This window comes from Ursus americanus, chromosome 25 (assembly GCF_024610735.1).
Source record: "Ursus americanus isolate L20-20 chromosome 25, mUrsAme1.1.p, whole genome shotgun sequence".
NCBI classification, from domain to species: Eukaryota; Metazoa; Chordata; class Mammalia; order Carnivora; family Ursidae; genus Ursus; species Ursus americanus.
In genome coordinates this window covers 40,502,322-40,520,000 of record NC_142151.1, presented here as the reverse complement: position 1 = coordinate 40,520,000, position 17,679 = coordinate 40,502,322, and the positions used below count along the sequence as shown (strand labels likewise).

At 51.2% G+C, this 17,679-nt stretch overlaps 1 protein-coding gene across 1 annotated transcript; it reads left to right on the top strand.

Moving 5' to 3' along the window:
* The first annotated feature begins 2,680 nt into the window (after nt 1–2,680).
* DDX23 (DEAD-box helicase 23) lies at nt 2,681–17,235 on the top strand. Its single transcript, XM_045801149.2, has 17 exons — nt 2,681–2,819; nt 6,698–6,906; nt 7,326–7,436; nt 9,020–9,113; nt 9,221–9,286; nt 9,842–9,980; nt 10,258–10,391; nt 10,520–10,632; nt 10,882–11,025; nt 11,123–11,348; nt 11,651–11,796; nt 13,004–13,181; nt 13,910–14,152; nt 14,575–14,726; nt 14,939–15,047; nt 15,783–15,957; nt 16,336–17,235. The coding sequence occupies exons 2-17, from the start codon at nt 6,698–6,700 to the stop codon at nt 16,557–16,559; spliced, it is 2,463 nt and encodes an 820-aa protein (XP_045657105.1). The 5' UTR covers nt 2,681–2,819; the 3' UTR covers nt 16,560–17,235.
* Nucleotides 17,236–17,679: the final 444 nt, after the last annotated feature.

The following is a 17,679-nucleotide window of genomic DNA, read 5'->3' as shown; positions in this document are numbered from 1 at the left end:
AGAGGATCCAAGCCACTGAGAAGCCAGCCCCTGCAGAACGTGGGGCAGACTGAAGTCACGGTGGGGGGTGGATCCTGGGGTTCTCGTTTCTTCTGAGGTCGAGGCGCAAGTAATGTCCTCCGCTTTCTTGACCTCCCAGTTCCACTGCCCGTTGACGGCAGCTCAGGGGCTTTAACATCCCTTCCTTTCAGTCACTTGGAGCTCTTTTCTCCGAGTTTCATAGTGTGCTGGAAATAAAAAGTTACTATGTATTGAGTACGTACTATGTGCTCCGCGCTGTGCTGAGAGCTTTACCTACATTATCCCATTTAACTTTATAAATGATAATAGCTGACCTTTGTTAAATGTTTACTATGGGTCAGGAGCATTTATGAGTTCTTTCTATGTTACTTATTCCTGTGATAACCCTATAGGGTACTATCTGCCTCCTTTTACAGACAAGGAAACTGAGGTTCAGAGAAGTTAGTTAATGTGCCCAAGGTCACACAGAAAGTGATAGAACCTGGATACAAATCCGGCAGCTGCACTCCAGAAAATGTAGTTTTCTTTCCCCTTCCTTCCCTCCTCCCTTCCCCCTTCCTTCCTTCCCTCCTCCCTTCCCTCCTCCCTTCCTTCCTCCCTCCCTCCCTCCCTCCCACTGCTATCCTATTCTGTGAGGCAAGAAATATTCCTATTTCATAAATGAGGAAATAGAAAAGTCAGAGATGGTATATAACTTGCCTAAGATCGTCCTGCTAGTAAGTAATGGAGTCAGGATTTCAACCGGGTCTCGATGTTTTTGTTTTGTTTTGCTTTTTAAAGATTTTATTTATTTATTTGACAGAGAGAGACAGTGAGAGAGGAAACACCAGCAGGGGGAGAGGGAGAGGGAGAAGCAGGCTTCCCACCCAGCAGGGAGCCCAATGCGGGGCTCGATCCCAGGACCATGCTTAACGGCTGAGCCACCCGGGCGCCCCCAACCGGGTCTCAATGTTAACTATACTCCCATGGGCTCCTTATTGTTAGCCATGTTGTAACTAAATAGGAGACTCTACCTATAGGCCTAACTAGAACGTAGTTCCTCTGTCTCCATCTCCAAAGGCGTGTGTTTGTGAAAGAACTAGCAGGGTAGGACAAAGCATAGGAGTATCGTTTAAGTACGATGCCTTACATGTGTAATGAGAAAGCTGTGCACAAACACTAGGGGAGCTCTGTCGCTATGAACTTGAACAAACTTCATCACCTTTCTGGTTTCTTAGTTTACTTATCTGTAAAGAAGAGTAGTAGCCTGGAAATAGGGGAAGAGCATGGATTCCAAAGTTAAGTGAACCTGGAGTTGAATCCCCGCTTCATTCTTTTAATTATGTTGCCATTGAAGGCATAGTTAAACAGTAAACTGATGATAAAACCCGCCTCATACTGTTATGAGAAGTAGGTAAAATAAATAATATAAGTGTCCAGCACAGAGTGGGGCACTTTGAAGATTCTCAGTAAATACTAGAGTTGCTGCTCTTAGAGTCTGATTGCTAGTTCCATTCTGTGAGTGGAGAGCCCTCCAGTGTTCACTGCATGAGTTACCTCTAGTACATCGCACACATCCTTTCCCTTCAGATCTACTTTAGGGTAAAAGTGGGCTTTTAAAGGCTGCAGAGTTCTAGGAGCAGAAGCCTATCTCTCCCCGGGTTACTTTGGGCCATTGTGTGTGATGTTCAGGGTTTTAGGATTATTTGGGTCTATCCTGAGGCTCTGTTTGAAGAGAACTGAACATACATTCAGAGAGAAAAGCCAGACCTACAGACCCGTGGTATTCAAACCAAAAAGCTGATGATGGGAAAATGGGAAGGGAGAGGGCATTAGACACTTCCTGGTATCTATCTAAACCATCCTAGAAGTTGTAAGGTTTGGGTTTTTTGGGGGGGTGGGGCTGGTGAATTATGAACCATAAGACCAAAGAGAAACGAAGTAAACATACAATTTGGGGTAAAGAAAGCTCAGTGAAGAGGGGGGACTAGGAGGAAGAAAGAAGCAAAACTGGGAAAGTAGCCCAACAAATGGCCAGATTCCAAGGGCAAGAAAATGAGGAAGCCAGGATCCTATTAGGAATGTCGAGAAAGCAGGTGCCACAGCCCAGGTGATACCATCCTTCCAGGAGGACTCTATAATCCACGTATGGGTTCATCTGGAGTTGACACAATAACTGGGGGTTTTTCCTGCTGGGCCAACATTGCCAAAATGTCCTCCTAAATCTGGATAGTACCGCATAATGAATTGTCCCACCCTCATTGTGAAACACTAGGCCACTTCTGTAACCCAACCTTTAGTTTGTCTACCTGTAAAATGGTACTAATCTATCTCACAGATTTTTTTATTTTTTATTTTTTTGTAAAAACGCTTTTCCACAAACGGTACAGTATTTGTTGTTACTGTAGTTTCTAGTGACAATTAAGCACTATCGATAGCTGAGGAAACCCTTAAATTCCTTCATCGTAAGCCACAGACCATGATGTCTGGGAAGACCAGCATATTCCAAGGAAGACTGCGCAGCGAAGAGAACCTCGGGCTGGAAGCAAACCCACGGGTAACTCTCACTCCCGCGGACTCAGATGTTTGGAGAACCACATTGCCCAGCAGAACCCTCGGCCCGGGGCCGACGCTCGCGCGGTGTATTATGGTATTAGTAGTTCTCAGGCCCCAGATGTCAGCCCGCGCCGCGCTGCATCAGGAACTCGCCTTCCCAGCTTGCCGCGGGGCCGGGGAAGCATCTCGGCGACCAGGAAACGGGAAAGATGGCGACTGCTCGGCGACGTTGAGGCCGCGTTGGGCGGTTCAGACTCAGAGTGGTGAGTCCCGAGCGATGGAGGCGGTCCCCACGAGCTTGCAGAGAGGGCGAGAGTGGGGGCACGGCGGTGGCCCCTGCCTCCGGGACGAGGCGGGGAAGAACGCTTCAGGGTAGAGGCACGAGCCCGGAGACCTCTGGCGGGCTGGAGCGAAGGGGCGCGGGCCCCAGGGCGGAGTGTTGGCTCCTGGGGACACAGGCCAAGTCTCTGGACGATGTTACGGCCAGACCTTTGCCCATGAGCACGCAGCACCTGTGATTCCCTCCATCCGAGCTTATTCCTTCATGTTTCGAGTAGCCCTTGCTCCAGCCAAACTGGAACTTTGGCTTTTCTCCCAGAATCAGTCATGCTTTCCCGCCTCTGCGCTTCCTGTATTATTTCTTTTGCTGGGAATGACTTTTCCGCATCCTCAATTACACATCTTCAAATTCTACCTATACTTAAATGCTCAAGAGCCACTTCCTCCAGAGATCTTTCCAAATCTGCTTTTGCAAATGAAAGGAAACTTCCTTGAATTCCTATGATATTTCATCTGAGCCTTCCTCTTGGTAAGTGCCTCATACCCTCTATTGTTCTGTAATCTTCCTTTGGACAGGATCTTCCGGATTTCTTTTCGTAATTCAACACGACATCTAGCACGGTGTCTCGCATATAGTAGATGCTTGATAAATACTTAATTGGATGAGAAAAAGAAATCTGCCCCTACCCTGTAAGAACTGAGGAACTCAAAGACCTGGGGTTTGCAGGGAAGGCTGCTGGGAAGCGATGACCAGGGTAGGCATGGTTATCAGGCCCTTGTAATAAGTATAACCTATAATAAAAGTTGCCCATATTTACTGTTTACTTATTCTCACTTCTCATTCTCTTCTAAACCCACTCCACTCAGGCTTCTACTTTCTCCAGGCCGTCAAAACAGCTCTTGTTAAGGTCACCAACCATCTCCATTTTTCCAAGTGCGCGGTTCACTCCTCTGTCTCCTAGTCTTTTTCCATTTGGCAAAGTTGACCACTGTCTCCTTGAAACACACTTTTGGCTTCTGTGATGTCATACTTACTTTTCCTCCCCTTTTCTTAATGGTTGTTGCTTCTTTTGCTCTTCCTTTGCCCGACCTCCAAGTGTTCCAGTGTCCAGAGCTTAATCCTGGTTCTCTTCTCTTTCCTTCTTTATACTGCCTACTTAGGTAATGTTATCTAAATAATATTTTGGCTTTAAAAGCCATGTATATATCGATGACTCAAAATTTTGTCTCCAGGTTCTCCTGAGTTCTAGAATTGCATTTTCAAAATGAAACTTTTGATATCCTCCTAAATCGGTTCCTTCCCCAGTCATTTCTGGTCACTAATGGCACCATGAACCATTAGTTTGGTCAAACCCTAAGTTCGGAGCTATATTTGTGTCTCCTCTTTCCCTTTCTCCCTTCATCAGCTCTGCCTCCGAGTATATCCTGAAGCTCTCTACTTCTTTCCATCTCCGTTGCCACTTTCCTAGAACAAGCTACTGTCATCTCTTGCCTAGACTACTAAATGGCATTCTCAGTGGTTCTGTTTCTACTCTTGCCTCCCTGTTCTGCATTTTCTTGCAAGTCACCAGATTCTTTAAAAATATAAAAATAGATCACATCACTTCCTGTTTAACATCCTTTAAGGTTTCTGTTGCTTTTAGGTTGAAATCCACGTTCCTTTTCCCTGGCCTAAAACAGATTTCCATGATCTGACTCCTGTCTCCCTGAACTCCTCTTGAATCAGTCTTTCCTCTGGGTCACTGTCACTCAGCCACACGAGTCTGTTTTTAATTGGCAAACATGCTGAGCTAGTTTTTGCCCCAGTGCCTTAGTACTTGCTGTCCCATCTACCCCACAAGATCTTTTCCCTGATCTTCTCAGTCTTTCCCATCGTTCAAGTCTCAGCTGACCTGTCATCTAAAAAATTCTTTTCCTGAGCCCTCTCTTGTTCCTACCCCTCCCTGTCATATCCACCCTGTTTTATTCTGTTTATTAGTTCTCATGACTATTTGAAATTCCTTTATTCTGCTTGTTATCTGCTTCATTGGAATGTAAGTGTTATGAGATCAGAGACGTTGTTTACTGCCATATCTCCAGTAGGTAGAGCAGTTTCTGGCACCTACCAGGTGCTCAGTGAATATTTGTTGAAGGAGTGAGTGATGTCAGGGATGCTTTATAGAGAAGATACCGTTCTTCTGGATTGTTTTCTTAGGGTTCTAAGTAGAAGAGATAGAAGTATAATTGCATGATGTACTGATAGAGAACATTGTCGTGTCTCAGACAGCTGTGAGACACGATGGGTTGTCTTCACCTTTTGAAAGTGCTACTTGTTCATTTTTCTTCTCTTTACACATTATCCTTTCTTAAAGATATATGGCAGGAAATTACTTGAGGAAAGGAGACTGGAAGCGAAAGCCTGGGGGGCTGATACTCCAACTGAACCATTGGGGATAAAATAAGTTCTAAGAAATGTATTCTTTTTTTTTTTTTTTAAGATTTTATTTATTTATGTGACAGAGAGACAGCCAGCGAGAGAGGGAACACAGCAGGGGAGTGGGAGAGGAAGAAGCAGGCTCCCAGCAGAGGAGCCCGATGTGGGACTCGATCCCGGAACGCCGGGATCACGCCCTGAGCCGAAGGCAGACGCCTAACGGCTGAGCTACCCAGGCGCCCCTAAGAAATGTATTCTGAGTCTTACGGGTGATGGTGATGGTGATGGGGTAGAGGTAGGTTCAGACTTAGTGTCATTATAGCTCCTGGCTGAAGCAGATTTTGTAGTCTGAAGGACAGTTGATGGGGCAGCACGGTGTCCAGTGTCCCCCAGGCAGGAGGGGCACAGACAAATTCCTGCTCAAACCTTGCATGGGACCGGGTGGTGGTCAAGGCTGTGAGAATCTGAATAGGGAGTGTCAGTCAGGGTTCTGTGACCTTTAGTTTTTGGTACCTTTCTTTTTTTTCTTTCTATTTTGAAATAATTATAGATTCACAGTAAGTTGCAAAAAAAAAAAAAAATGCATAGAGATTCTGTGTACTCTCCGTGAAGTTTTTCCCATGGCGTAATGAAAAGCACAGTTCTTTTGATCTGGGTGAAAGTGAGTTTGTTTCTCCAGTTAAATTAGGTTTTCTTTGAGGTGCTGATTATAGTCCCAAATCTCAAAGTTAAACTCATTTTTTCCTCTTTTGAGCTTTCTTTACGAGCTCAAGAGAACTTACTTCTCTTAGCCATGTATGTGTCGACTGATCCCAGTGGGCTGGCAGTCTAATAGACTCCTAACAGAAGCAAAAGGGATACTTCTAGAGGGAGAAGCATTACTAGCTTCACTAGCATGTCTTTTAATGCTCTTGCGGTCTAGTTATAAAAATAAGATATATTCATTATATACCTTTAAAATTAAATATACATGGGGGCACCTGGGTGGCACAGTCGATTAAGCATCTGACTCTTGGTTTCAGTTCAGGTCCTGATTTCAGGGTTGTGAGATCGAGCCCCGCATTGGACTCCGTGCCGAGCAGGAAGTTTGCTGAATTTTCTCTCTCCCTCACCCCTTACCCCCATGCCTGTGTGTGCGTACGCTCTCTAAAATAAATAAATAAATCTTAAAAAAAAAACCCAGGAATGAATATATACAAAAAAGGAATCACAGAGGGACAGTACGGTATGATGAATAAGCAGGAGTCTCTAGAGCCCAGACTGCCTGGCACTCTGTCACTTACCACCTGGGTGTCCTCAGGCGAGCTCCTTTATTTACCTGAGCTTCCGTTTCCTCATCGAGAAAGCAGGCATTCCAGTACATCTACCTGTTTGGAATTAAGCAGGTTATATACAAGCAGTTGAGAGCAGTCCCCAGTACATAACAAGTATCCCTCTTACCCGTGACAGATGGCAGGAGAGCTAGCTGACAAAAAGGACCGGGATGCATCACCTTCCAAGGAGGAGAGGAAGCGATCTCGGACTCCTGACAGAGAGCGAGATAGAGACCGGGACCGGAAGTCTTCTCCATCTAAAGACAGGAAGCGGCATCGCTCAAGGGATAGGCGTCGGGGAGGCAGCCGTTCTCGCTCGCGTTCCCGTTCCAAGTCTACGGAAAGGTGAAGTAACTTCGTGTGTCTTATATGGGAAGGGAGAGTACATTTCAAACTTCTTTATTCTTGGTTCCTCTGATGCCTCCAGTATTGGGACATTCGTCTTTTATATATTTCTCTACACCTAGTAACCCAGTAGCTCTTAAAAGTTAAGAGGGAACTTGTACGATGAAAGTGCAGATGTTCGAGGAGTATAGTTCCTCTCTTCACATAGGCCATGGCCCGTCGTTGCCATTAATGCTTAGTAGTACAACTCTGATCTGGAAGACTTTCTTAGAATTCCCTCATAGCTTCCCTTGGACACATAAGCCCCAGTTTGTAAGATATTACTTTGTGGAGAAAAGAGCATGAAAACCTGTTTAGGGCTGCAGTGAAGCTGGATACTCTTGAAATACTATGTGATTTCTTAAATTTGCTGTCTTTAGAGATCGAAGGCATAAAGAACGAGAACGGGATAAGGAGCGTGATCGGAATAAGAAGGACCGAGATCGGGACAAGGATGGACACAGACGGGACAAGGATCGTAAGCGATCCAGGTACCTGAGAGAATGGGAGTGGGATTTAGGAGAATGCTCCCATCTCTTCCTCTCTGCCTCTAAGCTGGCTCAGCATCATAGGAAAGTAAATTGTTCTTAGTGGCTCCTACTGGTAGCGATTGCAGAGCTGTCTTTTTTTAGAAGGTGTGTATCCTTAGATGCTACAACCAGTTACTGAAGTCACAAGCATTTAGGGTCAACTTGTTCTTAAAGGTTAGAAATTAGTTTGAGAGGGTTACCAGCCTGTAAAACATTCCCTTATCTCCATTAGACCATTCAGGTTTCTACCCAAGATAGACAACATGTGTTTGTTGGGATAGCTTAATGCCCCAGTATCTTGATCTCTTTCCCCTGGAAACTTTGTGTGCAAAGTTGTTTTGTTTTTTTTTTGTTTTTTTTTTTTAAGATTTTATTTATTTATTTGACAGAGAGAGACAGCCAGCGAGAGAGGGAACACAAGCAGGGGGAGTGGGAGAGGAAGAAGCAGGCTCCCAGCGGAGGAGCCTGATGCGGGACTCGATCCCAGAACGCCGGGATCACGCCCTGAGCCGAAGGCAGACGCTTAACGACTGCGCCACCCAGGTGCCCCTGGATGCAAAGTTTTTATTAGGCTCTGAGTGTGTAGGTTAGAATTCAGGGCAAAGGACGTAATTCCCTAACAAATACAAGCGGTTGTTTAAGATCTCTTTAGCTTGGGGGCGCCTGGGTGGCGCAGTGCAGTCGTTAAGCACATCTGCCTTCAGCTCAGGGCCTGATCCCGGCGTTCTGGGATCGAGCCCCACATCAGCTTCTCCACTGGGAGCCTGCTTCTTCCTCTCCCACTCCCGGTGCTTGTGTTCTCTCTCACTGGCTGTCTCTCTCTGTCAAATAAATAAAATCTTAAAAAAAAAAAAAAGATCTCTTTAGCTTGGGCTTGTAGCAGTTGTGGGGGAAGGATCACTGGGGCTGCTAGAAAGGGAGCATGGGGATACAGAGCAGATACAGAGCAGTATCTGGGAAGGGCGGATTGGCGGGGAGGACCTTGTAGACTAACTTCATTGTGTATTATAAAGTTAAGCAGGATTTTTTTTTTCAATGTGCACCTGCTATTTGGAAGAGATGATTTTGCCCTTGGTACTGAAGACCCACTTGTTTTTTTTTTTAAGATTTTATTTATTTATTTGACAGAGATAGTGAGAGAGGGAACGCAAGCAAGGGGAGTGTGAGAAGGAGAAGCAGGCTTCTCACTGAGCAGGGAGCCCGATGCGGGGCTCGATCCCAGGACCCTGGGATCATGACCTGAGCCTAAGGCAGACCCTTAATGGCTGAGCCACCCAGGCGCCCCTGAAGACCCACTTGTGAGAAAAGATTAGTCTTGGAAAAGGAGATTCAGGTAGAATGGGGCCAAGACAGTGCCATCGTTAGGTTTCAGAGCAGACAGTGACCATGCCTGCAAAGGGAGCTTCAGGGTATGATGGATGGCCATGGGCCAGTCCTGTGGAGTCATAGAGAAACTTCCATCCTCTCTGGGGCTTAGCCTGACCCTCATCTAGGGGCGGGGGTAAGATAGTGATATGGACCTTTCCTGTTCCTTTTTCTTAAAGCTTATCTCCTGGGCGAGGAAAAGATTTTAAATCTCGGAAAGACAGGGACTCTAAGAAGGATGAAGAGGATGAACACGGTGATAAGAAGCCTAAGGTAAGGGAGAGGAAAGATTTCTATTTTCCTCTTCAGTTCAAGTTCTCTGTTATTGATCTTCAAGGGAGAGAGCCTTTATTGACTGAAGTCCTGTGGTTTATCTTCAGGCACAGCCATTATCCCTGGAGGAACTTCTGGCCAAGAAAAAGGCTGAGGAAGAAGCTGAGGCTAAGGTGAGAACATGGGGGTCTCTGTTAGTCGGCAGGGCTGCTCCCACAGAACACTGCAGACTGAGGGACGTAAACAACAGAAATTAATTTTCTTACAATTCTGGAGCCTAGAAGCCGAGATCGAGGTGTCTGTGGGGTTGTTTCTTCTGAGGCCTCTCTCCTTGGCTTGTCGGTGGATGTCTTGTCGGTTCTCACACGATCCTCCGTCTGTGTGGGAGTGCCCCCAGTGTCTCTCTGTGTCCACATTTTCTCTTATAAGGGTACCCATCAGATTGGGTTAGGGTCCACCTGAGGAGTCTCATTTTACCTTAAACATGTCTTTAAAAGTTCTGTCTCCAAATACAGTCGTATTCTGAGGTCCTGGGGGTTAGGGCTCTGACATACAAGGTTTGCGAGGGACGTAGTTCAGGCCGTGGCGGGGTCTTAGACCTCTCCGTGTTTTCCCTAACAGGTGTGGTGCCTGAGCAGCCCTTGTCGGGTCCCTGCCATCTCCTCATTAGTGGTGCGATTACACTGTGCTCCTGTGTCCTTTGTGTACAGTTCCAATCTGTTTTGTAGCCCAAGTTCCTCTCCAAAGCAGAACGAGAGGCTGAAGCCCTAAAGCGACGGCAGCAGGAGGTGGAGGAGCGGCAGAGGATGCTCGAAGAAGAGCGGAAGAAAAGGAAACAGTTCCAAGACCTGGGCAGGAAAATGTTGGGTTCGTCTCCCTCCCCTGTGTAGCCCCTAGACCAGGCAGGAGAGGGTGGGATGGGACTGTTGTGTCACTCACGAGGTCCAGAAACCAGTTTGGTCTGGAGTTTGGAAGAAGGAGGGATGGGGGAGTTGATGAGAACACTATCTTTGTATTAGATTTCCACTTGCCTTGTGTCCTGGGTCTGCCCCTTCTCATTTGGTGGCCGTTGTCTGGGTCCTCTGCACGCCCTCTCTTTTCTTGCGCTGAGCTCTTCTGCAGCTTTGCTTTCATCGGTCCGCAGAAGACCCTCAGGAACGGGAACGCCGGGAACGCAGGGAGAGGATGGAGCGGGAGACCAACGGAAATGAGGATGAGGAAGGGCGGCAGAAGATCCGGGAGGAGAAGGATAAGAGCAAGGAACTGCATGCCATTAAGGTGCAGGCCTTGGTTCTGTGTTCATCCCCCCCCCCCCCCCGAGAAATTTGGTTTGGCTCTTTGGCCATTCTGAGCTCCGCGTGTGAGGCCGGGCTGCGCCTCGAGCTTCGTGTTCTGTCCCTGGGCAGGAGCGCTACCTGGGCGGCATCAAGAAGCGGCGCCGCACGAGGCATCTCAATGACCGCAAGTTTGTCTTTGAGTGGGACGCGTCTGAGGACACGTCCATCGACTACAACCCCCTGTGAGTGACTCCAGGTCTAAGTGCTAAGTCTTTTGAACTAGTCCTTTCAGCTGTTCCTGGAGACAACTGGCAACTATGGAAAGAGAAGATTCTGGGCCGGGGAAGTTGGCCGGCGCGTAGTCAGCCAGCTCTCTGCGTGAGGAGGGACCCTGGCTGGGAAGGCGGACGGATCTGGACGTGTGGGTAGTCCGCCCTTCCTCCTGCCGCTGTCACAGCTTCTCTGTTTTTCTTCCCCTGTCTCCATCTCAGCTACAAGGAACGACACCAGGTGCAGTTGCTGGGGCGGGGCTTCATTGCAGGCATTGACCTGAAGCAGCAGAAGCGGGAGCAGTCGCGTTTCTACGGAGACCTAATGGAGAAGAGGCGGACACTGGAAGAAAAGGAGCAGGAGGAGTGAGCGGCAGGGCTGGGGGTGGTTGGCCAGAGCCCAGCGCCTACACACAGGAGCTGCAGGGTACTGATCCCACTTGCTCCTCACGTCCTGCTGCAGGGCCAGACTCCGCAAGCTCCGTAAGAAGGAAGCCAAGCAGCGCTGGGATGATCGGCACTGGTCCCAGAAGAAGTTAGATGAGATGACGGACAGGGACTGGCGGATCTTCAGAGAGGACTACAGCATCACCACCAAAGGTGGCAAGATCCCCAATCCCATCCGGTCCTGGAAGGACTCTTCTCTGCCCCCACATATCTTGGAAGTCATCGATAAGTGTGGCTACAAGGTAAGGAGGGGCAGATTGGCCCAGAAGACCTGACATGTTTCTACATTCCAGGGGAAACACACTTAACTTGGGAACAGAGAGCTTTGTTCCTTTGTTCCTCTGTCTGGTGCCTTCTCTGCCAGGGAGCACTCAGGTGACCCTGTCTACCCCTTTCTGGTGGAAGTATTGGCCTTTGGTGACCGTGTTTCCTCGCTGTGAACTGGCGTCCTCTTCCTGTGCTGGCACACGGGCCCACTCTTGTCAGCAGTAGCCCGGGGAGCAGAACTCCATCTGTACCCACTGCTCTCTCTGGGTCACTGCAGGAACCGACACCGATCCAGCGTCAGGCGATCCCCATCGGGCTACAGAATCGTGACATCATTGGTGTAGCCGAGACTGGCAGCGGCAAGACAGCAGCCTTCCTCATCCCGTTGCTGGTCTGGATCACCACTCTCCCCAAAATTGACAGGTGGGGTCAGCTAGCACCAGTTGGAGTGGGTTTGGCTGGGTGGGAAAGGTCACAGTGGCAAATGAGCGTTTGGTCCTCCCCCTCCCCCTCCTCTCCTCCCCCTCCCCCTCCCCTCCTCCCCCTCCCCCTCCCCTCCTCCCCCTCCCCCTCCCCTCCTCCCCCCTCCCCCTCCCCTCCTCCCCCTCCCCCTCCCCTCCTCCCCCTCCCCCTCCCCTCCTCCCCCTCCCCCTCCCCTCCTCCCCTCCCCCTCCCCTCCTCCCCTCCCCCTCCCCTCCTCTTCCCCTCCCTTCCCCTCCCCTCCCCCCTTTTGTTCTTTCTTTTAGTAAGTTTTATGTATGTATGTATTTTTTTGAAGACTTTATTTATTTGTGAGACAGAGCACAAGCAGGGGGAGCGGCATGCAGAGGGAGAAGCAGGCTCCCCGCTGAGAAAGGAGCCCAATGTGGGATTCAGCCCAGGGGATCATGGGCCCTGGGATCCCAGGACCCTGAGATCATGAGCTGAAGGCAGATGCTTAACCAACAGAGCCACCCAGGCATCCCTGTATTTATTTATTTTTTAGACAATGTTTATTTTAAGTAGGCTCCACGACTAGTGTGGAGCTGAACACGGGGCTTGAACTCAGAACCCTGAGATCAAGACCTGAGCTGAGATCAAGAGTCGGATGCCTAACTGATGGAGCTACCCAGGCGCCCCTATTCTTAAGTAATCTCTACACTCAACGTGGGGCTCGAACTCACGACCCCATAGTCAAGAGTCTCGTGCTCTTCCAACTGAGCCAGCATGGTGCTCCCATTTGGTTTTCTTTTTAAGTCTATAATCAGAAGCCCCCTTCTTTAGTCTGGGTCAGATATTAGAGAATAATTGGATCACAGTATCAAAGAAGTATATGATTTGGTTGGTCAGGACCACTCCCTGAAGAACTTGGCTGTGCTGGAGTCTCTGATTTTTTTTTTTTTTTTTGGTGGGCAGCAAAGCAAAATTTATTGAGCGATAGTAAAGTGATAGTTCAAAGCTCCCGAAGAGGGAGGGGACCCGAGAGGGTTGCCCTGGAGTCTCTGATTTTTAAGTGAGATCTTTGCATCCTTTTCCCACCCCCCCCCCCCCGTCCCCATAGCCACCCTTAAGAGTGACTTTGTCTCGCTCCTGTTTGGGGCTGGATGAGAACCAAAGCTCACGGAACTGTGGGATGCCCCATTTACCACAGGATCGAAGAGTCAGACCAGGGCCCTTACGCCATCATTCTGGCCCCCACTCGTGAGTTGGCTCAGCAGATTGAGGAAGAGACCATCAAGTTTGGGAAGCCACTGGGCATCCGCACCGTGGCCGTCATTGGCGGCATCTCCAGAGAAGACCAGGGCTTCAGGCTGCGCATGGGCTGTGAGGTTGGTTCACCTTGCCGGCAGCCAGCCCGCTGGGCGAGGGCTCTCCGTTTGGGGGCTGTGTTTCTAGTTTCTGCCCTGGATGTACAGTAAACTGAAGAAAGGACTGGCTTGTATGTATGTGCTGTTACTTACTGAGAACTTTTGCACCAGGTGTTGTACTCGCACGTCCTTAATCCTACCGACAGCCGTGTGAGAATAGGTAGGGTCCCTCCCTTGTACAGGTGACGCTGGGGCTCGGGTGAGTAACTTGCCCAGAGTCACACCCGGCAGTGAGCAGAGCTGAGGTTCATATCCAAAGCCTGTGCCCTTAATTACTCTGCCAGACCATGTCTTCCGGGGGGGGGGGTGGGGAGCTTTCTATAAGAACTCCGGTGCAGGAATTGTCTTTTGCAGACTTCTTACCATAATCCCTTTATGTAACCCTCTCCATAGTTGCCCTGAGTCCTTCTTCCGTCTAAGAAAGTTCCTTTGATTTGGCCTCTTCTAACTCCTGGACCTTATTCAGAGACCCTATTCATTCCTTTAAAAAAAAAAAAAAAAAAAATCCAAGGTGGCAGCAAGCGACTTCGTGCCAGTTCTTAGGAACTTTTGCTGCCAGTCCTAACCGGAGGTCGGGGTCCAGGTTCCTTAGCATTGGAGGTCTGTCGCCCAAGCGGGCGGATAGTTCACAGGCGGGAGAAGGAAGAAGGACGTGCTGGGGCCGCATGTGTTCCCACCGCGCTCTCCAGATCGTGATCGCTACCCCGGGACGGCTGATTGATGTGCTGGAGAACCGCTACCTTGTGCTGAGCCGCTGCACCTACGTGGTTCTGGATGAGGCAGATCGCATGATTGACATGGGCTTTGAGCCAGATGTCCAGAAGATCCTGGAGCACATGCCGGTCAGCAACCAGAAGCCGGACACAGATGAGGCTGAGGACCCTGAGAAGATGTTGGCCAATTTTGAGTCGGGAAAACATAAGTACCGCCAAGTAAGGCTGCCTCCCGAGGCTGGGAAATGGGGGCAAGTTGCCAAACCTGCTCTGAGGCCCTTCTCGTCCTGGGTGGGCCGGGAGTACCTTTCCCAGCATGTCAGTCCTCTGAAAGTCCTAGCAGTGGCGCCACTGGCTGTGCCCTAGAAAGTGGTTCCAGGGCATCGTGCTGCTGCCCACCGTGGGTGCCAGCAAATGCTCTCAGCCCTTCCTGTCATCACAGGATGTAAAGGACCTTGGTGAACAGGTACTGAGGAAGGAAGGAAGGGGGAAGGCCAAGGACATGATTCCCTCCGGTGGTGGTTGTCAGAGCTTACTCGCGGCTCACTGTAGGTTCTTCAGCCCAGGCTCTGCGGCCTGTGGTGATGGGGGTATGTGGCGCTGTCTGCCTGGGCCCAGGGCTGAGCTGCCTGTTTCCGTAGACAGTCATGTTCACGGCCACCATGCCCCCGGCGGTGGAGCGTCTGGCCCGGAGCTATCTTCGGCGACCGGCTGTGGTGTACATCGGCTCTGCGGGCAAGCCCCACGAACGCGTGGAACAGAAGGTCTTCCTCATGTCCGAGTCAGAAAAGAGGTACGGGGCAGCTGAACCAGGAGGAACAGGATGGAGAAGGGGCTTTTTTCAGTATAAGGGGTGGAGGGCAGCTGTTGGGCCGTGTTAAAGAGCTGGTTTGCTTGCTGGGGCCGCCGCGGGCTGGCGGGTCGTGGGATTGGTGCTGGTAGGGCAGGGTGAGCATTTCCCACGGAGGTGTGCCTCTGATTTTTCTCCTCTTCTCTTCTCCCCAGGAAAAAGCTGCTGGCAATCTTGGAACAAGGCTTTGATCCACCCATTATCATTTTCGTCAACCAGAAGAAGGGCTGCGATGTTTTGGCGAAATCCCTGGAGAAGATGGGGGTGTGTCTGGCAGGGGAGAACCAAGTCTGCTCTCTTTGGTGGGGCTTTCTCAAAATAGAGGGCCCCTCTAAGGCTCCTCCTCTCAGTTCCGTCCCGTTCTTTAGCCTCTTTAATCGTCAAGTCAGGGCCAGAGGGAGCGGGTGGCTGGATGGGGCTGACGGACTGGGTCTGTGCTGTGCTTCCCTGTGCAGTCCAGCAGTGCCAGCCAGAGCTGCCACGGGTCCTCCTCCAGGGGACTTAGCCAGGGACAGGTTCCGAGACTCACGTCCTGGCCAGATCTAGGCTCTGGAGTAGTGGGTCAGAGGTCTTCGTGTGGATACGTGTTTGGGAAAGGGGAGGGAGATGGCGGTGATCAGTGTCCTTTCGTCCTGGTGCTGGTGTTCGAAGGGAAGGGTGTGTCCCGTCCACTCCGCACTTGAACTTCCTTAAGGGTTTTGGTCCCTGCTTGCCGCCCACATCTCAGCCTCATTCTCTCTTTGATGACTTCCCATCTCTGGCTCCACATCCCCTGCCCCCGAGCTGCTTTACCTCTGACCCGACTCTGTCTGCCCCTGCCACACCACACCCTGTTCTCCGGCTTGCCTGTCCTCTTGCTTCCAGTTGCTCTCCTGCTCTCCCCTTCCGTTCCCTTCTACCCTGCTGCTGTGCAGCCCTCCCTCAGTGTCTTCACCCCCTTCACTTCTGTGTCTTTCCCTGACCCCGCTGTTCTTCCTCACCTCCCCATTCTCCCCACAGTACAATGCTTGCACGCTGCACGGTGGGAAAGGCCAGGAGCAGCGAGAGTTTGCACTGTCCAACCTCAAGGCTGGGGCCAAGGACATTTTGGTGGCTACAGATGTGGCGGGTCGTGGTATCGACATCCAAGATGTGTCTATGGTTGTCAACTATGATATGGCCAAAAACATCGAAGGTACGTGCAGGGGAAAGCAGCTTCCCTCCAGGTAAAGGGAGGCCGCTTGTCGGATGGGCATTCCTCACAGCTCCGAGTCCGGGATTGCTTGTCTCACTGAGACGAGCTCTGCTCTTTATCTCCCACGGGTTTGTCGTCCCAGTATGTGGGACAGCTCTGTCTTGGGCTGTGGGGAAGAATGGCGCTGGGCTGCTCTCAGTCTAGGTGTGGGGGGATGACCGCCGTCTGTAGTGGTGGGAAGAGCACGGTGGGTGCTGCAGGGTCAGGCAGCACGAGTGGGATTGACTGCCCTCGGAGGCGCGGTGGGGTGGCCCGGGGTGGGTGATGCCTGTCGGAGCGAGGCCTGGGACCCTCAGTGGCGTTCCTTCCCCTCCCCAGATTACATCCACCGCATTGGCCGCACGGGGCGAGCTGGCAAGAGTGGTGTGGCCATCACCTTCCTCACCAAAGAGGACTCCGCTGTGTTCTATGAGCTAAAGCAAGCCATCCTGGAGAGCCCGGTGTCCTCCTGCCCCCCGGAGCTAGCCAACCACCCGGATGCCCAGCACAAGCCCGGCACCATCCTCACCAAGAAGCGCCGGGAAGAGACCATCTTTGCCTGACACAGACGCTTCCCGGCAGCTTAAGGGCATGTTCTGAAGCCTGTTCTTCAGGACCCTCCCGTCTCTCTTTCCGGGTCCTCACTCTTACGGGGCCTTAGGAAACAATCAGACTCCTTGGCCCCTACCCTCAGGGCTGCAGGCCTGAGCGTGGGGCTGCAGAGGGAGAGGAAACTGCTGTGGGTGCAGAACCAAGTACCCCGGATTCTGGCCCAGCTCTGCCCCTCCGGAGGGCTTCGGGATTGCACTGGGCCTTCAGCTCTTGCCCATCGTGGGGCGGCCAGTTGGCGTTGCCTCACAGACGCAGCAAAAACCTGGCTACCTGGCCGGACCTCTTCAGCACAGACTTGACTGCGGGAGCGGCAGCAGTGTCGCCGTCCTCGGTGACCCCGGGGGGGTCTGGCACGGTGAGAGTTAGGGACCTTGGACTCTGTCGTTTCGACGGCCGTTTGCCCTGTTGGATGATGAAGCAAGGTGAGAGCCTTGCTTAGAGCTGTACGCGGCCCCGCGCCAAGGGGCGCTCTGCACTCTCGGCACCCCGCACCCAGGGAGTTTTTTAGTAGACGTGGGGACAGGGTGAGCTGGCTGTGCCCATCTTGAAGTCACTGAGTGAAATTTCTGTTTTTTATTCTCTGAGAAGATGAGTTTGTATGTTCTGAGAATAAACACATGAAGACGAGGGGTGTGTCATGTCCTCGCTACACGCGTCTCCCAGGCTGTCCCTGCTGCCGCAGAAGACAGGCGGACGGCACGGGGCTCGGTGGGTTGACTTGGGGATGAAAGAAAAGCACAGCCGGGGAAGAGCCTCGGGCCTCCGCTCATAGTCCGAATGGACGGGAGGCCCCTTGAGGGGAGCTGTAAGAGCCGCTGACGGGATCAGAACCATCCTCCCTGCCGGCTCTGGCCTCACCTGGCTTGTGGCTCTGCCCGCCGGGGCACCGTCTGCAGAGCTCTGCAACGGGGTGGGAACAGAGCAGCCGTAGCCTCTGGCAGCACGGCTGACGTCCAGTCTTCAGTACCTCTGCTTGCGGCTCCCTCGTGGCCAAGCCCGCTGCTCACGGGAGGGGCGGAGGTGGGGGCCGGGGGCATTGAGGAGGGATGAGCCGGGGCCCACGGAGCTAGG